Genomic DNA, 18,980 nt, shown 5'->3' on the forward strand with positions numbered 1-18,980 from the left:
TCTTGTTCATCCCAAACGTTTGTTAAGTATCTGGTAGGTGACTAATACTGTGCTTGGGTCTGAAGTTACAGAAATGGCTCCTGAAGAGCTTACAATCTAGTAGAAAGACAATTCTAAAAAGATGTGGTAAGTGTTTGGGTAGAGAAAATTACATGGTGCTGTGGAAAAAGAGGAGGAAGTAGGGGTGGTGGCATCAAGAGAAAGTTTTTCAAAAGAGGTAATATTTTAGATTAAGTCTTATAAGAGTGAGTTAGAGTCCCTCAGTTGGAGAAAAAAGACGATATAGTCTAATGATTTAAAACCTAGCTTTTGGAGACAGGTAATTCTTTTTTTTTTTTCCCCCCAATAGTTCATTTCATTTTAGTACGTATGATTTTCTTCTATAATACCAAAATAGGCTTCTTACACATTGTAACTTGATTTATCTAATTACATTCCAGTAATGAGTTATAAAATGAAACTGAACTCAGAACTAAAAAGTTTCGCTTTTTAAAAATGTAGAGAGTTTCCATAAAATAAGTTTTATAGAAATTTAAGTTAAAAAGTTAATGCAGTGATTTCAGCTTACCAGGATTGAAGATTGTTTGCTTTATGAAAACCCTTATAAATTCCTTTAGTAAGTGATTTTTAAAGGTAACCTAAAAAATGTTATATAGGATGTTTTTTATAATACATCAGTCTGATTCTATCAGCAGGTCATAACCTGCCATGCAAAAATTACTGAAAAAATTCAGCAAAAATTATTGAAAATCATGCCTTGCTTAACTGTAGGACTGTGTAACTTAAATTTAACAAGAGTTCTAAAGAAATTATTTAAAACATAGACTAAATATGTAGGTGTTCTTGGCCTTCCAAGTTAGTGAGGACTTTAGTACCTTTTGATACATTTTTAAAAATACAATTTAGATGACAGCTAAGAGACCTATATAAATATAGGTTTCATCACACTTCAAGATGTAGTCCCTGTCCAACACAATAACTACATTTGATAAAAAATGTAAATATGATAGATAATAGAATATTCTTTATGCAATTCATAATAAAGTCTTCGAGGAAGTTAGAACATGTCTTGACTGTCATATATGAGATATAATTTACCAGGAATTATCCAATATGTGGCATTTTAGCTAATGTAGTAGTATTTGCATTGGTAATAGCTGGACTCAGGGGGCATCTAATCTCATTTCTGCAGGATTGTTAGAAAGATGTTACAAGACTACAGTAATAAATGCTCATTAAATTCATAGAACTTAAATTGCTAGTAAATAGGTGAGTCTTTAATAATTATGTTCACCTGTATTAAAACTGTATATATGAAATGGAAAAGTTTCAGTGTTTGTGACTTCTAATAAAATTTTCTGGCTTTGTTACAATACTAGTTAATTCAAATAAAACTTCTGAATATTCATATGTTTTCATGTTTAGAGATAAATGTGTATTTAAAGTAAAATGTTATTTCAAAATACTTAGATTCATGAATTTATGACATACTTTCACTTAGAGGAGTACTGTTGGATTAAAGAATTTGGAACACTGTTCTGAAAATAAGAAACAAAATAATCCTAAGGAAAATAGAGGCTATAGAGTTATTAAAAATTTTAACGATGTATACCAGCACACATAAGCAGGCTTAGGATATAAAGGAAACTATTGAAAGCAAAAAAGAAATATGTCATATTTCATGATAAAGGTTAAGTATTTTTTTCTAAGTTTCTATTTTGGCACTCATCTGTTTCATAATCTAGCTGTGAAGAACTAATTGCTCATCTTGAAACACTCATTGATGTATTTCATTGAAGGATTAGAGTTCTTATTTAGACTTTTCATCTTCAGTCTTTGGATCTGCTTATACTGCTTCCTCTTCCCCACAACACAATGCCCTCAATATATTCTCAGTGATTGATGGTGCTGTTGGTGGTAAGGATGGTGCTGAGGCTCTGGCATCAAGACAAATTTGAGGGAGACAGGTAATTCTGAATTCACATCTAGAGTCTACCACTTACTAGCTCTATGTCCTTAGGCTGGTTGCTTTATACTCCCTGAATCTGTTTTCCCAACTGTAAAATGGGAAGATTTGCCTACTTACTTCAGGGTTATTTTGAAGATTAAACTGAAAAATCTATATAAAGCTCATTATATAGTACCCAGTACATAGAGCTTAATTAATGGTAGTGGCTTTTACTATTCTAGGAAGAGGAAACTATTTGCAAGAATGGATGTGTAAGAGTATGCCAGGTTCTGAACTACAAGTTGTTCAGCATGGCTTGAAAGGAGGTTATACAGGGAGAAAGGATGGAAGTGGTCTGGAGAGCTAGGCAGGGACCACATCATGAAGAGCTTCATCTGATTAATGAGGGGTCTGACATCAAGACTTTCCTCAAAGAAGTGACAGGTAGAGTGCGATTTGACTTCAGAGAATGAATGACCTGAGACTTCATCTGGACTTTTAAAGCTTTTCTTTGTATCCAAGGCTCACGTGGGCTAGATGACTTCTCAGCAGAAGCTGGAGATGTTGCGCAAAACTCCTTCTCATTACCTTTCTTTTGCAGGATATGATGGATGATATCTGCCAGGAGCAGTTTCTAGAGCTCTCCTACCTGAATGGAGTACCAGAGCCCTCTCGTGGACGTGGGGTGCCAGTGAGAGGCCGGGGAGCTGCACCTCCTCCTCCACCTGTTCCCAGGTAAAAATAATGGAGAAAACCAGAAATAGGATGTAAATTTGACTGCTAGTACCATCTGTCTCTTAGTGATGCTCTTATCTCCAGCTTCGAAAGGGTCTCAGGATTTGTATATTGTATCAAGAGTGGAATTCTAGATCTTGGGTACTTTGCCCATAGTCAAGTGCAACAGTCCTGCTGAAACTTTTGGTCTTTTCATTTGGACAGTTGTAGCATTTTTCAATGGTCTCTGACTTTAGAATGTTATCTTTTGTGACTGAACTTTATGGAGTGTTCAGACTCTCCAAGGCAGTCCACTGATGAGACATTGATAGGTCCACTGTGGCGCCTGGGGAGTCTTCCAGTATGGGTCCTTTACCCACCATACATTTCTCCTTGTTTTAATAATAATCTACCCAAGGCATCATAAAATCTATCTTAACTCCAGAGTTTGCGAACAAATCTGAACATGAAAGTAGCCTATTTATAAAAATCTCCAGGGGCCGGCCCGGTGGCACAGCAGTTAACTTCGCACGTCCCGCTTAGGTGGCCAGGTTCGCTGGTTCGGATCCTGGGCGCAGACCTACTCACTGCTCATCAAGCCATGCTGAGGCAGCATCCCACATAAAAGAGCTATAACTCTACAACTATGTATACAACTATGTACTGGTGCTTTGGGGAGAAAAAAGGAAAAGAAAGATTGGCAACAGATGTTAGCGCAGGGTCAGTCTTCCTCAAAAAAGAAAATCTGCATTTAAGACAAACTTTCTTTTTGCAGGGGCCGTGGTGTTGGACCACCTCGGGGGGCTTTGGTGCGTGGTACACCAGTGAGAGGAGCCATCACCAGAGGTGCCACCGTGACTCGAGGGGTGCCACCCCCACCTACTGTGAGGGGTGCTCCAGCACCAAGAGCACGGACAGCAGGCATCCAGAGAATACCTTTGCCGCCACCCCCTGCACCAGAAACATATGAAGAATATGTAAGTTTGAACAGTGTACCATTTCCCAATACCTAGAAGATTGCCAAAGGAAGTTGAATGACAGGGCCTTGGCCCTTGACGTAGGTGGCAGGGACTGCTTGTAAGATTTGGAATCTTTCCTTTTCTCTTGCATTGAATGTTAAACTATGACAAGATTTTTCCATTTTAATCATGGTTTACTATATATGTGTGTAGATTAAACAGGAACTAAGCTGAGCATTGTTGTACAGTGTTTTACTAAGAGTCTTCCACTACTACTACTACTAATGCTAAAGTTCAACTTTATACCTTATTTCCTGCCCTCACTTGAAGGGGTTTTTTTGTTTGATTGGTTGTTTTGTTTTTTAAAAAATAACCCTTTCTTTCTTGACTATTCCACAGCAGGTGTTAACATTTTGGAGAGAATTCCTATGTTCTGTTAATGCAGAGCCTGCCATACTCCCATGGGATATAATTACCTTCCCTCCTCTCTGTGATTCTGACTTTCTGTTTCATTTTGTTCTAGGGATATGATGATACATATGCAGAACAGAGTTATGAAGGTTACGAGGGCTATTACAGCCAGAGCCAAGGGTGAGTCAAGCAATAGAAGTGTTGTTTCATATCCTAGGGATGGATGGGGGGAGTTGGAGGAATTGAGAAGTTTAGGCAGCACACATCTAAGGAGTAGTGAGGCTCACCTTTTGAGGGTATCTCTGCTTTTAACATCTGTAAGGCACGTACTTGGGTCTGCAAGTTTGATAACTGTGAATCTTAAATTATAGTGTGGAATCTGGGAATAGCAGATGAAAAATTCTTGAGCTGTGACTACATGGAAACAGAGGGAAAAATGCCTTTAAATTATTTTGATTTATTAAGAAATATCACAGCCAGATTAAAGTTGTATAAAAGTTTAAAAGGAAACTAAAATCCTACTACTATAACTTAGGTTCTTTTCTGCACTTTTCTTAAAAAACATTTTTTATGTGTGTGTGTATGTATCTTATCTGTGATTCCTTGAAAAGGAGTCTTATAATTCTACAGTGGGGACAGAACAGTTCTTTTTGTGTTTGTTTATTCTCTTCCAGTGAACCCTATGAATGTATGTGTACGTACAGTATGGTTAAGATGGTCAATTTTGGATTGTGCTTTTTTCACTTTAAATTGTGTGGCATCCACTTTTCTTTGCTATAGTTGTCACAATTTTTTTATGAGTGCATAGTGTATACATGTTTTGGACATATTTTGTGGTTTGGAGATGGGGCAGAATGAGCATTTTCCTGTATCATATGCACAGTAAAATGATTGAAATATGGAATTATTTGGGAGAGAGGTGAAACTGAAACATAGTTGCTATATAGCTCTCTAACACTCTGTCTTTGGCTTTCAGGGACTCAGAATATTATGACTATGGACATGGGGAGGTTCAAGATTCTTATGAAGCATATGGTATGTCTTTATTTCTGTGGTGGGGCAGAATGTGCAAGTAAGTGCCTGGGATAATGCTGGTGACTGGGTTATTGGGTGTCAGACAATCACACACCTAAGAGGAAACGTTTAGAAGACCAAGATGTTGCTAGAGGTGACAATAGGAGTCCTACTCTTATTTAAATTTTGTGGTGTGCGGTAGAAAGAGGAACTGCTAAAGTGAGGTAGGGGTGCTGTGCACACGGCCTAAACCAGGGCTCATGTCCAGCTTGGCCTGGTTGGAGCAGCAGACTTGTAAGCTGATGTTGATTTTTTTCCTGCTTTAGGCCAGGAGATGGCTAGGCCTCAGTTACGTTGCTGGCCCTTTGCTGCTGATACCTAGGTCACATTGGTGGATAAGAATTCAATCATATCCAACTCTACTTTTCTGCCCCACCTCATTTTAAAAAACAACTTTGGATCTCATTGAAAAGAATCTCAATGTGGAGGAAATGCTAGCTGAAAGGGACCTAGATGGCAAGTAGCTAGCCAGAGCCAGTTACGGGCAAGAAGAGGATCTATTAGGCTCAGAGTAGAGGCTGGAGCCAATTCAGTGCAGTACTTGCACCAGGCTCTTTACTCTCCTGGAGACATCTCAGCTCGGTTCTTGATCCAAAGAGAGCTAGAGGCTGGAATGGCAGCAGGACCAAACTGCCTTCCCTGAGGTTTGGTTGAAAACACATTGCTCAAGAGTGTCCTCAAGAGCCAGTTATGGCCCCATGTTAATGGGCCCCAGAGGGAGTGCCATGTGGCAGTGAATGCAGAGAGAGCAGTGTTTTAAATGTGAGGTATTCTCAATATACCTAAAGGAATTCCAGAATCCTTGGCAAGGGGCTTGGCAATTGACAGTTCATCTTAAGATACTAGTTGACAGTCTCCTGTTACCCCTAGCCAAAAAAGGGAGCTTCTTAGGGCCTCCCACTGACAGACAAGCTGAGCTGAACTCCTCAGCACAGTATGTAATAGCCAATCAGCTGCTTATCCAGGGAGACAGTTTTTACCAGTTCTAGCTAAATGGTACTGGACAGTTGCCATCAGTAACACTGCACTGCTCATATGCCACTATTTAGAAGAGCGGTATGATTGCCTCCGGCTATTTCCCTCCATCCATGAGGCAGCACAATGGGGCCTCTGTATGTGTTTGACTAAATCGCATTTCTGTTTTGCTGGAGAAAAGACTGGACTGAAAGGGGCAGGCTGCTCCTTGTGCTCCTGGTATGATGTTGCCACGGTTAATCTGTTCTGATTTCTGCTTTTATAAACAGAATTAGAAAAATAAACCGTCGTCTTGGCACCGAAAAGCCACTTGGAAAGTGATGGACGTATCTATTATATTAGGGGTATAAACAGGCTTAGATAGGGTTCTTTGCGACTTTAGATCCATATAGGGATTTTAGACTTATAGGGATGGAGGCAGATGTTTGTGAATGCAGGCAGCTGGAGAAATACTTCAGGAATGAACTGGCATGGGCAAAGTATGGGGGTGAGTGGGATGAATAAAGCAACTCATTTTCATAAGAGGTCAGTTCTAAAAGTAAGTGATCATCTCCCTCAGGCTTTTTCCTGTCACAAAGGAGAACCATTCGAGAATGTCAGCCATGTCGTCTGGCTTCTCTGGACTATTGGCATATGAAAGGAGATAATACATTCTCCTAATCAGTGCTGTAAACAAATTTAATTTTATTTCCCTCTGCCAGAGCAGTGGACCAGCTCTGCTGGTGGGGGGCCTCATGAAATGTGGCCCTTGCTTACTTCTCCTCAGGGAAACCTGACTTGCTGTTGCATGGGAAGGGAGCTACCTGCTTCCAATTCGAAAGACTTCGGATGTTGTCACCTTACCTGAGGCTCTCTGCCAGATTGCTTTGGGAACAGGAAAAGGCATTGCAGACCCTTACCAAGATGTGTTTCCTGACTATCTCAAGCACAGTGTTGGGTTTATCCAGTTTTAGGGGCGGCAGTATAGATCATGTTGCCTTTGGAGAGCCTCTTTGCTAGAGACTACTTTAAGCCCTTTCTGTTTCCTTCGGTCCATCCATTCAAAACTGCCCTATAGTTGGGAAATTCCCTAAGCTGCTCAGGAGGGCCAAGCAGAGTGGAAAGCAAGGACCACCTGGGAGGTGGCAAGACACTTGAAGCAAAGCAGTGTTTTTTGGTGATCTTTACCAGGTGACATACCCCTGCTCCTCTCAGAATGCCATTGGCATGTGGTTTATAAACTGTTCTTGCTTTCTCCACAGGCCAAGACGACTGGAATGGGACCAGGCCATCGCTGAAGGCCCCTCCAGCTAGGCCAGTGAAGGGAGCATACAGAGAACACCCATATGGACGTTATTAAAAACAAACATGAGGGGAAAATATCAGTTATGAGCAAAGTTGTTACTGATTTCTTGTATCTCCCAGGATTCCTGTTGCTTTACCCACAGCAGACAAGTAATTGTCTAAGTGTTTTTCTTCGTGGTCCCCTTCTTCTCCCCACCTTACTCCATTCTTAACTCTGCATTCTGGCTTCTGTATGTAGTATTTTAAAATGAGTTAAAATAGATTTAGGAATATCGAATTACTTTTTTAAGTGTGTAGATGCTTTTTTCTTTGTTGTTTAAATATAAACAGAAATGTACCTTTTATAATAAAAAAAGAAGTTGAGTAAAAAAAAAAACCACAAACCTGTTAGTTTCAAAAGTGACATTGCTTGCTTAAAGGTTCTGAAGTTAAGGCTTGTTAACTTTATCTTAGTTTTGATTTGAGGCATCCCGTAAAGTTGTAGTTGCAGAATCCCAAACTAGGCTACATTTCAAAATTCAGGGCTGTGTAAGATTTAAAATCACAAACGTTAACGGCAGTAGGTGCCACCGTGTAAAAGTGAGCTCAGACGTCTCTAAAAATGTTTCCTTTAAAAGCACATGGCGGTTGAATCTTAAGGTTAAATTTTAATATGAAAGATCCTCATGAATTAAATAGTTGATGCAATTTTTAACGTTAATTGATTTAAAAACAACAACAACAAAATTAGGTTTGTAAAACTGAACTTTTTCATTATGTGGGTTTTGAAATCTAGCCCCAGACATACAGTGTTGAGAGATACTTAGCGGGGAGTAGGTTTTGAAGAGGTTGATTGGGGGAGAGGGGCTGGCCACCTGAGTTGAATTTGATGCAGAGGTTTTTAGCCACAAACAATCTTTCTGTAATAGTACTAATAATTAAAGTTTCAGTATTTAAAAAGACAAAGTATTTTGTCCATTTGAGATGCTGCACTCCATGAAAAGCTCACTTGGACACTGGGGCCAAAAGCTGATGATTTTCTTAAGTTGACGGTTGTCAATACTGAACTGTTCCCAAGGTAGTTAGTCAAGTATGTCTCAACACTAGCATGATATAAAAAGGGACACTGCAGCTGAATGAAAAAGGAATCAAAATCCACTTTGTACATAAGTTAAAGTCCTAATTGGATTTGTACCGTCCTCCCATTTTGTTCTCGGAAGATTAAATGCTACATGTGTAAGTCTGCCTAAATAGGTAGCTTAAACTTATGTCAAAATGTCTGCAGCAGTTTGTCAATAAAGTTTAGTCCTTTTTTAATCAAAGTAAATGTGATGAATTGTCATTTTTTTGGGTGGACAATAAAATAGTTTTCTCTTTCAAATAAACTTAAATTAACTCTAAAGTTAATGGGCTTGTTAAAAGTTGGAGACATTCTTAAAAGTGGTGGGGGGGATTTTATTTTAAGTTTACCAAAAAAAAAGTTTATGGAGTTGTTAAGTTTTAGTTTAAAAATAACCAAAGCTTTTTCACCCCCTGGAAGTTGTTGAAAACAGTTTTAGCCAATCCTATCATAAGCTCTAATTTCCGAAGAGAAAAACTCAATTAAGCTGAAAGTTAGAATGGTTTCCATACATAGGCCTCAATATTGAAAGTGCCAGCCACCCTAGTTTGCACCTTCTGTAAAGCCCCTAGGTGCCCCTAAGAGTGACACCAAATCATCTTTGTGATCTTGGAAAAGGGTAGCACTGCCTGCCTTTGATAAGACAATTCAGCAAACCCTGGATGCCCTTAAGGGTTTCCCTTCCAATCCCAGAAATGCTGTTAACAAATCAGCTGGGCTGGGGCAGGATCTGGCATGATAGGCTGGCTCTGAACTCCCTCTTGAGAGACCAAGAGGGCAAATGATGGAATTGGTTGGCCCTCTTTCCACTCCTCTATGTTAATTCTCAGGTTCTCATGTCTTCCCTAAGGGAGCCACCTAAACTGCTCGGGGGTGAAAAATCCTCTTGTATGCAGTGCCAAGCTGCCTGCAGCAGTGCATGATGGACATTTTTTTTCTTTTTAAAACACACCAACAAAAAAATGTATTTGTAGATTGTGATAAAGTGTAAATAACTGAATTTTCAACCATGGTTTGAAGTCAGCTTTCAGGGCATTATGTCTTGTTTTGATGAAAAGAGATCACTCTATACCCCCCTTTTTAAAGGAAAATTATCGCAAGAGAATCAGGATGTGTAAAGCTAACATGCATCGCAAAAAACCAAAGGTAACCTAAATGTCTGATTTTAATAGCACATATTTCTCTTTTACATAAACTGTGACAGCAACTTGCATAAACAATTCTTTAGCTGTTAATTTTAATGTTAAAACTTTGCAAAACTTGTTTAATAAAAATAGCTGTAAAAAGAAAAACCATATGCTGCCACATAAATTAGCCATAACTCTTAATAATCCTGCCCATCACAAGTGAACTGTAATGTAACCTGGGCACAAAGTCTGACATCTTAAATGACACGTTGTTAAAATTTCAATGACTAGTTTAGACCTGCTGCTCCCCAAAGTAAAGCTTTCTGCTCAGCTATTTTAAAATGTACAAGGATGAGCCCCTCTAGGTCCCCCGTATTGATATTCACAATGAAACGTTACTTAAAATTTCTTTAAAGTTGCATGACTCTCTCCTGTAATGTGTAAACTGCATGCAGGATCTCTATCTTTTATTTTGTGTCTTTAAAACTTCCTCTTCAAAAGACTGATCTCTTGCTTCTCCATTTTCAGATGATTGAAAACTCCTGAGACATTTTCTGGAGTAGAATGGGTAGTGAAGACCCATGTCAGGTATGTTAAGGTGGCTTTTTATTAAGGATGTGAGACTTTTTACCCTAGCTATAAAACAGTTTTGCCAGGAGGTGGCCTGGGGGTGATCAATGAGGGAATCTTTCTTGCATGTCGTTTGTACCATATTTACAACATGACCATGCTTATATGTTGGTTTACAGTCCATATTGAATTTACTTGTAATGACCAGGTAGTGTCTATTTATATCTTTTGCATCCCACTCTATGCTGTCAATAACCTGATGAGGCAGTGTTTCATTTGGAGTTCATTGGTTGTTAGCACCAAAGTGACTGGCTAATGTAAATAAAAAGGCATTTATTGGAAGGATGTCAGGGGCTCAGAAATTTAGTGTGAAGGCTAGAAATTCTGGCTTGGGAACCAGAGTGGCTGCAGAGAACTGGAACAGTAGTGGTAGACCACAGGAATGGTCCTGAAGCCAGGACTAGTTGCTTAGGTGCTATTGCTGGAAGAAGTAAACTCTAGCCATGTTTGGTTTCTTTTTCCCTTTATTCAAGATTCAAGTTCTAGGGAGGTAATGTCAGACTGGATTAGCCTGAGTCACATGTCCATACTTTACCATTATGTAGTATTCCTCAAAAGGAAGTCAGGGTGTTATTAGGAAAGGGAAATGGATATTGGGCAGCCAGAAAACAATTGTCCAGTAATACCATATTTTACAGAAGAAGTGACTGAGACTTAATAAGGTTAAGTGACTTCCAAGGGTCACACAATTAGTATGGTTAGTAATCAAGCCTGAGTTTGTGTGTTGCCAGAACCTGACATCTTAATTCTTCTACTCTCCTGCTCTAATCTAAGGAAGGGCTATTTCTCACACTTAGGAGACTCCTGGTAGGGATATTCTGTTGTAAGAGAAAGGAAATGGAACCTGACAAACCTAGAGTTGAATCTGCGAGCTGTGTTTTGTTTACTGACCTAAAACAAATCACTTGTCTTATTTCCACATCTAGGAAAGAAGATAAGGATAATGTACACGTTACAGTAGTTAGTGAACTGAAGGAGTTCTGATATGTATAAGGCCAACCATTCAGTGCCCTATACATGGTAAATATTAGTGTTCTTTCCCTAAGAAAGTTTAGCCCCTTGGTTTGGGTAGTTGGGGGCTCTGTGAGCCTTCCTGTTGCTTGAAGCCATCAAGGAACTAACTGGATGTTTTTTCCCTCTGCCCCTGAGTGAGTTGTTAGGGTTAGGATGGCACTGAGCAGACAGGATCTAACTAGGCAGGCCAAAGGCACATACAGCCTTTGACGGTGAAATCTGCCTTCTTGGAGATCATTTATTCCAAATCTCCCTCTCAGCCAGGAGCCTCTGAGATCTGGAGACTTTTAAGGAGGGCCACGTATATTAAGCATGGTTCTGAGCACCCAGGAAATCCTGAGTTTGATGTTAGTCACACAAATGGCTAGGAAATTTTAAGGACAAGTCCCTGAGTGCAGGAAATTTAGTCTCAACTCTTCCTGGAGTAGTCTTAAGAGCAGAATTTTGGAGAAACTTCTGTCTTCATTTGGCCTCTAATTTGTGCTTGGAAAGGCAGGTTCCATTGTTGGCAGACCCAGGCCTGCCAGTGGTCTGCCTATTCTGGGTGTCTAGCTTAGTCAGATGGTCCCAGTGTTTTCTGTGGCTTTCTGTCACTACCTGTGAACTTTTACTACAGTTCTATAAGCTTTAAAGACAGGCAAGATTGGGGACCTGTCCTAACTCTGCCTCATCATAGCCTTTGTCTTTGTTTTGACAAAAACAAAAGCCTTAACCCCTCTCTGTGTCTCATTTTTTTTATCATCAAATGAAGTTGATGATGATAACTAACATTTATCACTATGTGCATCATAATATCCTGAGCAGTTAATCAAGGTTATCTCATTTGGTCCTCTCTACCTTTTTCTTTTTAAGTTGAGATAAAATTCATATAACACAAAATTTACCATTTTAACCATTTTAAAGTATACAGTTCAGTGGTTTTTAGAATATTCACAATGCTGTGTAACTATCATCACTATTTAATTCCAGAAAATTTCTGCTACCCCAAAAAGAAATCTCGTACCTGTTAGTAGTTACCCCCAATTCTCCTCTCTCTTCAGCCCCTGGTAACAACTAACCTACTTTTTGTTTCTATGGATTTGCCTATACTGGACATTTCATACAATTGGAATCGTATAATATGTACCTTTTGTGGTTGGCTTCTTTCACTTCACGTAGTATTTTCAAGGATCAACTATGTTATAGTGTGTATCAGTACTTCATACTAGTGATAAGAAACATATTACTTCTCCAAAGTAGCCTATTTCATTTAAGGCAGTTCCAAGTATTAGAAGTTTTCCCTCATTTTGAGTGAGTCACTCCAGTAACTTATACTGGTTCTACTTTGGACCCCTGAAGGAATATCCTTTCAAGCATTTGAAGATAATTTTCATTCATGTTTTTTTCCCAGCTCTAAAAATTTTTTACTGAACTTGCTAGATCTGATTTTCAAGAAAAACTAGAAATTTGGATTTTCTATCCTGGTAGTTGTTTAATATTTGCTCAGATTTGTAGTCCCTGTAAAACATCTGCTGCAAGCCAAATGCTGCCCGTAGCCTACCATTTTGCAGCCTCTCGTTAGCCTCTGTTGATAGAAATTAAAGGACATGTTAGGATTGTTGAGATATAAGTCATAGCCCGTACTGTTCACCCGTTTAAAGTGTACAGTTCAGGGGCTGGCCCCGTGGCGTAGCGGTTAAGTGCGCACACTCTGCTGCTGGCAACCCGGGTTTGGATCCCGGGAGCACACCAACGCACCACTTGTCGGGCCATGCTGAGGCGGCATCCCACATAAAGTGAGGAAGGTTGGCACAGATGTTAGCTGAGGGCCAGTCTTCCTCAGCAAAAAGAGGAGGATTGGCATGGATGTTAGCTCAGGGCTGATCTTCCTCACAAAAAATAAATAAAGTGTACAGTTCAGTGGTTTTTAGTATATACAGAGTTGTACAGTCATCACAATCAATTTTAGAACATCTTTGTCACCCCAAAAAAGAAGTCCCATAACCTTTAGCCATCTCCCCTCAATCTACTTATCTTCTCCAGCCCTGAGTAACCACTAATCTACTTTCTGTCTGTATCGACTTGCTTTTTCTGGGCATTTCATGTAAATGGAATCATACAGTATATGATCTTTTTTGACTGACTTCTTTCACTTAGCATAATGTTTTCAAGCTTCATCCACGTTGTAGCATGTATCGGTACTTTGTTCCTTTTATTGTCAAATACTTTTTCATTGCATGCATACGCCACATTTTATTTATCCATTCACCTGTTGACGGACCTATGAGTTGTTTCTGCTTTTTGGTTTTCATGAATAATACTACTGTGATCATTCATGTACAAGTTTTTGTGTGGACATGTTTTCAGTTTCTTGGGTATATACCTAGGAGAGGAATTGCTGTGTCATATGATAACACTATGTTTAACTTCTTGAGGGACTGCCAAACTGTTTTCCACAGAGGCTGCACCATTCCCACCAGCAAGCTGTGAGGTTTCTAATTTCTCCATATCCTCACCAACCCTTGTTATTTTCTGTTTTGTTTATTATAGCTATCCTGCTGGGTGTGAATTGGTAGCTCATTGTAGTTTTGATTTGCATTTCCGTAATGATTAATGTTGTTGAACATCTTTTCATGCGCTTATTCACCATTTGAATATCTTCTTTGGAGAAATGTCTATTTAAATCTTTTGCCAATTTTTAAATTGGATTGTTTGTCTTTTATTATTGAATTGTAAGTGCTTTATGTATTCCGATACTAGACCCTTACCAGATTTATGATTTTGCAAGTGTTTTCTCCCATTCTGTGGGTTGTCTTTGTTTTCTTTGAAACACTAAAGATTTTCATTTTGATGAAGTCAGATTTATCTGTTACTTTCTTGTGTTGCTTATGCTGTTGGTGTCGTAAGTAAGAAGCCATTGTCTCATTCAGGGTCCTGAAGATTTGTACCTGTTTCCTTCTAAGAGTTTTATAGTTTTAATTCTTAAACATTTAGGTCTATGATCCATTTTCCGTTAACTTTTATATATGGGGTGAGGTGGGGGTTTCATATTCATTCTTTTGCACGTGGATACCCAGTAGTCCAAGCACCATTTATTGAAAAGACTACTGTTTCCTCGTTGAATGATCTTGGCACCCTTGTCGGAAATGAGTTGACCATAGATGTATATATATATATACTGCCTTTTGAAATAGGTATTACTTAAAGTGATTAATGGTATTACTTAAAGTGATTAATACAATTTCTGGCATATGGTAGCTACTCAATAATAAATCATAGCTGATTGGGTTTCTTTGGCATCTCTAAGAGTTAGTAAGTGGTGGGGCTGGGATTTGATCCCAGGTATGGGTGACTCCAAATCATGTCTTTATCCTGTGCATTATACTGCATGCTGCTGAAGTGGAAATGAGGCTGTTCTAGCTGCCATGCTGGCCATATGTAGTTCTCCAGAGGCTCAGAGGCTGAGCCTCAACATGCCCTTCTCCGACCGTCAACCTCCTTTGCACTTTTCCCCATCTCCCTCCAGGGTTTCCGTGGAGCTTCCAGGTCACTCTTGGTAATGAGAGTTGCTGCTAAAGGAACACTCTTTGCCCTTCCTTTCCTAGGAATATGGCAGTTATTCAAATAGCCTTAGGATTTGTCCACTCTTGCTTTCTCTCCCACCACTTCCCACCCTCTCCCCCAAGCTAAGAGTGAAGGTAAAGATGCATCAGCAGCTGCTAGGACTTTCTGGCCACCAAGGATGAAACAGACTCAGATTGTGTTTTGTTTCAGGAACAGCAGCCTGAGAGTTGACACCCAAAAGACTTCTTGCCTACACATATGCAGAGTGCTCCTGAACCAAGTGAACAAGGGGGATAGAAGTGACAGTGGTGGATGTTTTGCTCAGGTTTTTGAAACTTAAGTACTCCCTCCCTGGCCTGAAGTTCTATGTCCCCCCAAGTCTTTGCCAAAAGATCATTTCTGGGTTAGAATGCAGAAAGCAGCACATGGGCTCCCTCTTTCTTAATGTGTTCTCGTGCTTTGTGTGCCAGTATACAGGCTGCTGTTTACTGGCAGTGTTACTATTAAGTGGTCATTTTCATTTTTTTCTCATTTTATTGCTTCTCAGTCTACTCCCTTTCATTAATCTTGAGCCCATTTTTTAAAAGGAGGAGAAAGTGACATAGGGAAATAGGCAGCTTTGCCTGACTAAGGGAGAAGAGAACTCAATTTGAATGCCTACTTTGTGTTCTTATTTTTGTAAATGAGGCAGCTGATACTAGGAGAGGTGAAGTAATTTCCCACAGTTGCATAGCAAGTTGTGGGGGAGTGCATATCAGTGTTTTTATACACCAGAGTCCATTCTCTATGCTGAAAGCGTGCTGCTTCTATAAGATAACACCACCATAATTCATTGACACTGAGGCCATTTATTATAAGACATATCATTAAGTACTGGAAAGAAAGAAAAAACAATGCCAATTAAACCAACACAGTGGTTTATTTTCTTCTGGAGTGTAAGATGCATCGTGATTTCAGAAATGTTAAAATCTGGAAAAAAATGTATTTTAGCTACTATTACGTTTTGTCAGTTCTAACATTTATTCTTTATTATGTGCCATGCACTATCTTCTTCACCTGTAAAGTAGCTATTATTATCCCATTTTTACACAGTGATGAAACTGAGTCCCATAAAAATTAAATAACTTATCAAGGTCATGCAGGTGGTAAGTAGCAGAGCTGGGATTCAAGCTCAAGCAGTCTGATTTCAGAGTCTGTGATCAATCTCAACTACTAGGTCATACTGGAATTTAGAATGAGTTTTACCTGTCAGCCAGAATCATCCCAGGGAGCCTGTACAGTCATTCTCTATCCTGGAAGAAGGCTTCTTCTACAGGAATATTATTACTAATGCAGTGAGCATTTGCTGAGGCCACTTAGGGCATTATGCTGGCTGTGCTGGGTCATTGGTCTACATCAGTTCATAATCTCTGCCTTCAAGAAACTCAGTCTAATGGGAGAGAATAAGTCTTAAATAGTTACAGTAGTGTGTGATCGTGTTCTGTTGCTGAACTGAATACCAGGGAGCTTGGAGGAGCTGTCTGAGAAAGGCTTAGGAAACATCAGAGAGGGAGAGTGACATTTAAGTCGAATCTTAAAGGATAACTAAGGATTTTCCAGGCAGACAGTTAGAGTAGCATAGCACTTTATTATGGCTTTAAACAGACTGATTTCAAGTTCTGCCTCCTCCAAAGCTAACTAGCTTTGGAACTTTAGGTGAGTTATCCTCTCTAAGTCTCAGTTTCATCATATGTAAAGTGAGGGGATAATATCATTTGCTTCACAACATTGTTGTGAAGATGGAGTGAAACTAGCATGTAAAACATTCAGCATAACATGTAGTAAGCACCCAATAAATGTTAGCTATAAATCGAGGCTAGAAGAGTAGGCTAGTGCTGATTTTGAAAAGCTAAATGTTAGGCAAAGAATTTGGACTTGTTTCTAAAGTTTAGGGAGCTATTTAAGGCCTTAAGCACAAGAGTGACTTGAACACTCCTGTGTTCACTATTGTGCTGGCAAGGCAGGAAAACAGGGAAGCAGAAGAGAAAAGTCTTCCGTAAAGTGGCCCCCGTTCCTTTGTGGGAGAGTGAAGAGACATTCCCCCATCACTTTGCCTTCCTTCTGCTTTCCCTGTTGCCTGAAGGCCGTTTGGTTCTTAGATTTTTCAGATAGATTAATCATCTCTCCTCTCAGATATTTGGACTATTGGAGGGTGGAGTGTTAGGCCTTCGCCATGTGTTAAGGGAGTCTTCCCTTATCCTATCCCTTTCACCCACCCTGTGATTTAGAGACCAAAACTCTTGTGAGTCTCCACTGATAGAAACTTTGCTCTTAAGGAATTGTTACACAAAGCTTTGCTTCACCACTCTTAGGTCCTGAATGAATGAAATTTCTGCCTCCGTTTTAAGCTCTTAATTCTGTGCTAACTCTGTCCTGGGAGTATCATATGCAGCATCCCATTTAATTCTCACAAACAACCCTGTGAAGCGATGATTATCCTGGGAAACTGATGTGTACAGGGTCCAAGAACTGAAGTTTAGACACAAGTCTTTCTACTGCCACTTAGCTGCCTCCTGGTGTCTCCTCTGTACCTAGAGGAGATCAGCTTACACTGAAAGTAGTTCGGGGCTTTGGCGTACAGAATGGGTTGCCCCTGGCTTGGTTTCCAGATTCCTGAAGTTAAAAGAATTGGATCCTTTTAAGCCCTCCCTCTCTCTCTCTCCAGACCCTCATGTACCTCTTGCTCTCCAGATTAATAGTCGTTGCATGTTTAAAGCTAGCAAGCATCTGATGAATATTTAATAGGCTTGAGCAGACAGGCTGGATACAGCTGTCTGAGATAGCAGCTGTTGGGGGGAGGGGGAGGAAATGCACTGCACTGCGAAACTAGTGTTCTTTTGTTCCCCAGCCTAGCCCTTGTAGGCCCTTTAGGAGCAAAGGCCCATGGTGAGCACTGTACCCTAGTCCTATTGTGGCCCAATTGCTGCTGTGGGCTCCCAGGGAGGCTGCATTCAAGCAACAGATCAAACCCTTTTTGGGGAGTGATGGGGGGGCAGATATGTTCACTGATATCTAGAATCACTTTTCCAGCCCCGGGGCTGGAGGTCTTCTACTCCATAACCTGTTCTGACTCTGAGGCTGAGAATGTGTTCTCATCCAGTGTTCTGCCAGCTGTAGCTCTCTTTTCTGAAGGGAGAGAGACTTGTATCTGGACGGGACTTGAATTTCATAACATGGTACTGGGGTTAGGTTCTTGACATTCCTTAACTACAAATGCTGCAACCTCTCAGCGGGAGGTGTACTTCTCATTCCTAGCCTAAGCTGTGGTGGTTATCTTTGGCTACATCTTAGCCAGGGAATGGGCAGGTAGGAGTTCTCAGACAGGACACAAGCCATCCCTGTGCTTCCCCCCACCTAGGTCTAGGAGCTTTTTGCTTCAAGGAGGCCTCATTATTTCCAGGGGAGATTGGGGGAGGTCATGGGGATTCCTGAAGAAAGCTCATTTGAGAGGTTTCCAGGCAGAGTGAGGTACAGTCAGGCTATCAGCCCAGATTTTTTTTTTTTCTTTTTTTGTGAGGAAGATCAGCCCTGAGCTAACATCTGCCAATCTTCCTCTTTTTTTTGCTGAGGAAGACTGGCCCTTGACTAACATCCGTGCTCATCTTCCTCTACTTTATATGGGATGCCACCACAGCATGGCTTGACAAGTGGTGTGTCAGTGCGCACCCGGGATCCGAACCGGTGAACCCCGGCCACCGCAGCGGAGTGCGCGCACTTAACCGCTTGCACCACCGGGCTGGCCCGTCAGCCCAGATTAATCACCTAGTAATTGCCAGAAATTTGGGCACTATTTCTGTTTTTAATACTGCGTTAAGGGCCGGCCCTGTGGCGTAGCGGTTAAGTACACGCGCTTCCCTGCTGGCGGCCCGGGTGCGGATCTCGGGCGTGCACCGATGCACCACTTGTCAGGCCATGCTGTGGCGGCGTCCCACATAAAGTGGAGGAAGATCAGCACGGATGTTAGTGAAGGGCCAGTCTTCCTCAGCAAAAAAGAGGAGGATTGGCATGGATGTCAGCTCAGGGCTGATCTTCCTCACACACACAAAAAAAATACTGCATTAAGATGCCCAAATTAGCTGTTCCCTTGTCAGCCTGTGGGACCCACCTTGGCCCTCCTCAGGATAGCCAGTCTCTTCCTCCCCAGGCACCATGTGTGAGAACTT

At 40.6% G+C, this 18,980-nt stretch overlaps 1 protein-coding gene across 2 annotated transcripts in view; it reads left to right on the forward strand.

Annotated features, from left to right (window-relative positions):
- Nucleotides 1-18,980, forward strand: part of KHDRBS1 (KH RNA binding domain containing, signal transduction associated 1) — a 42,730-nt gene that overhangs the window by 16,975 nt on the left and 6,775 nt on the right. Inside the window, exons 5-10 of one of the 2 annotated variants that reach the window (XM_058553522.1) lie at nucleotides 2,550-2,683; nucleotides 3,438-3,639; nucleotides 4,145-4,212; nucleotides 5,009-5,067; nucleotides 7,323-10,179; nucleotides 14,989-18,691. In XM_058553522.1, coding sequence (XP_058409505.1) covers nucleotides 2,550-2,683; nucleotides 3,438-3,639; nucleotides 4,145-4,212; nucleotides 5,009-5,067; nucleotides 7,323-7,420 — 561 coding nt within the window. In that variant the 3' untranslated portion in view covers nucleotides 7,421-10,179; nucleotides 14,989-18,691. Of the gene's footprint in view, nucleotides 1-2,549; nucleotides 2,684-3,437; nucleotides 3,640-4,144; nucleotides 4,213-5,008; nucleotides 5,068-7,322; nucleotides 10,180-14,988; nucleotides 18,692-18,980 lie in introns of those variants that run through there. The other variant, XM_058553521.1, reaches the window with a different exon arrangement.

Source organism: Diceros bicornis, chromosome 13 (assembly GCF_020826845.1).
Source record: "Diceros bicornis minor isolate mBicDic1 chromosome 13, mDicBic1.mat.cur, whole genome shotgun sequence".
Lineage (NCBI taxonomy): Eukaryota > Metazoa > Chordata > Mammalia > Perissodactyla > Rhinocerotidae > Diceros > Diceros bicornis.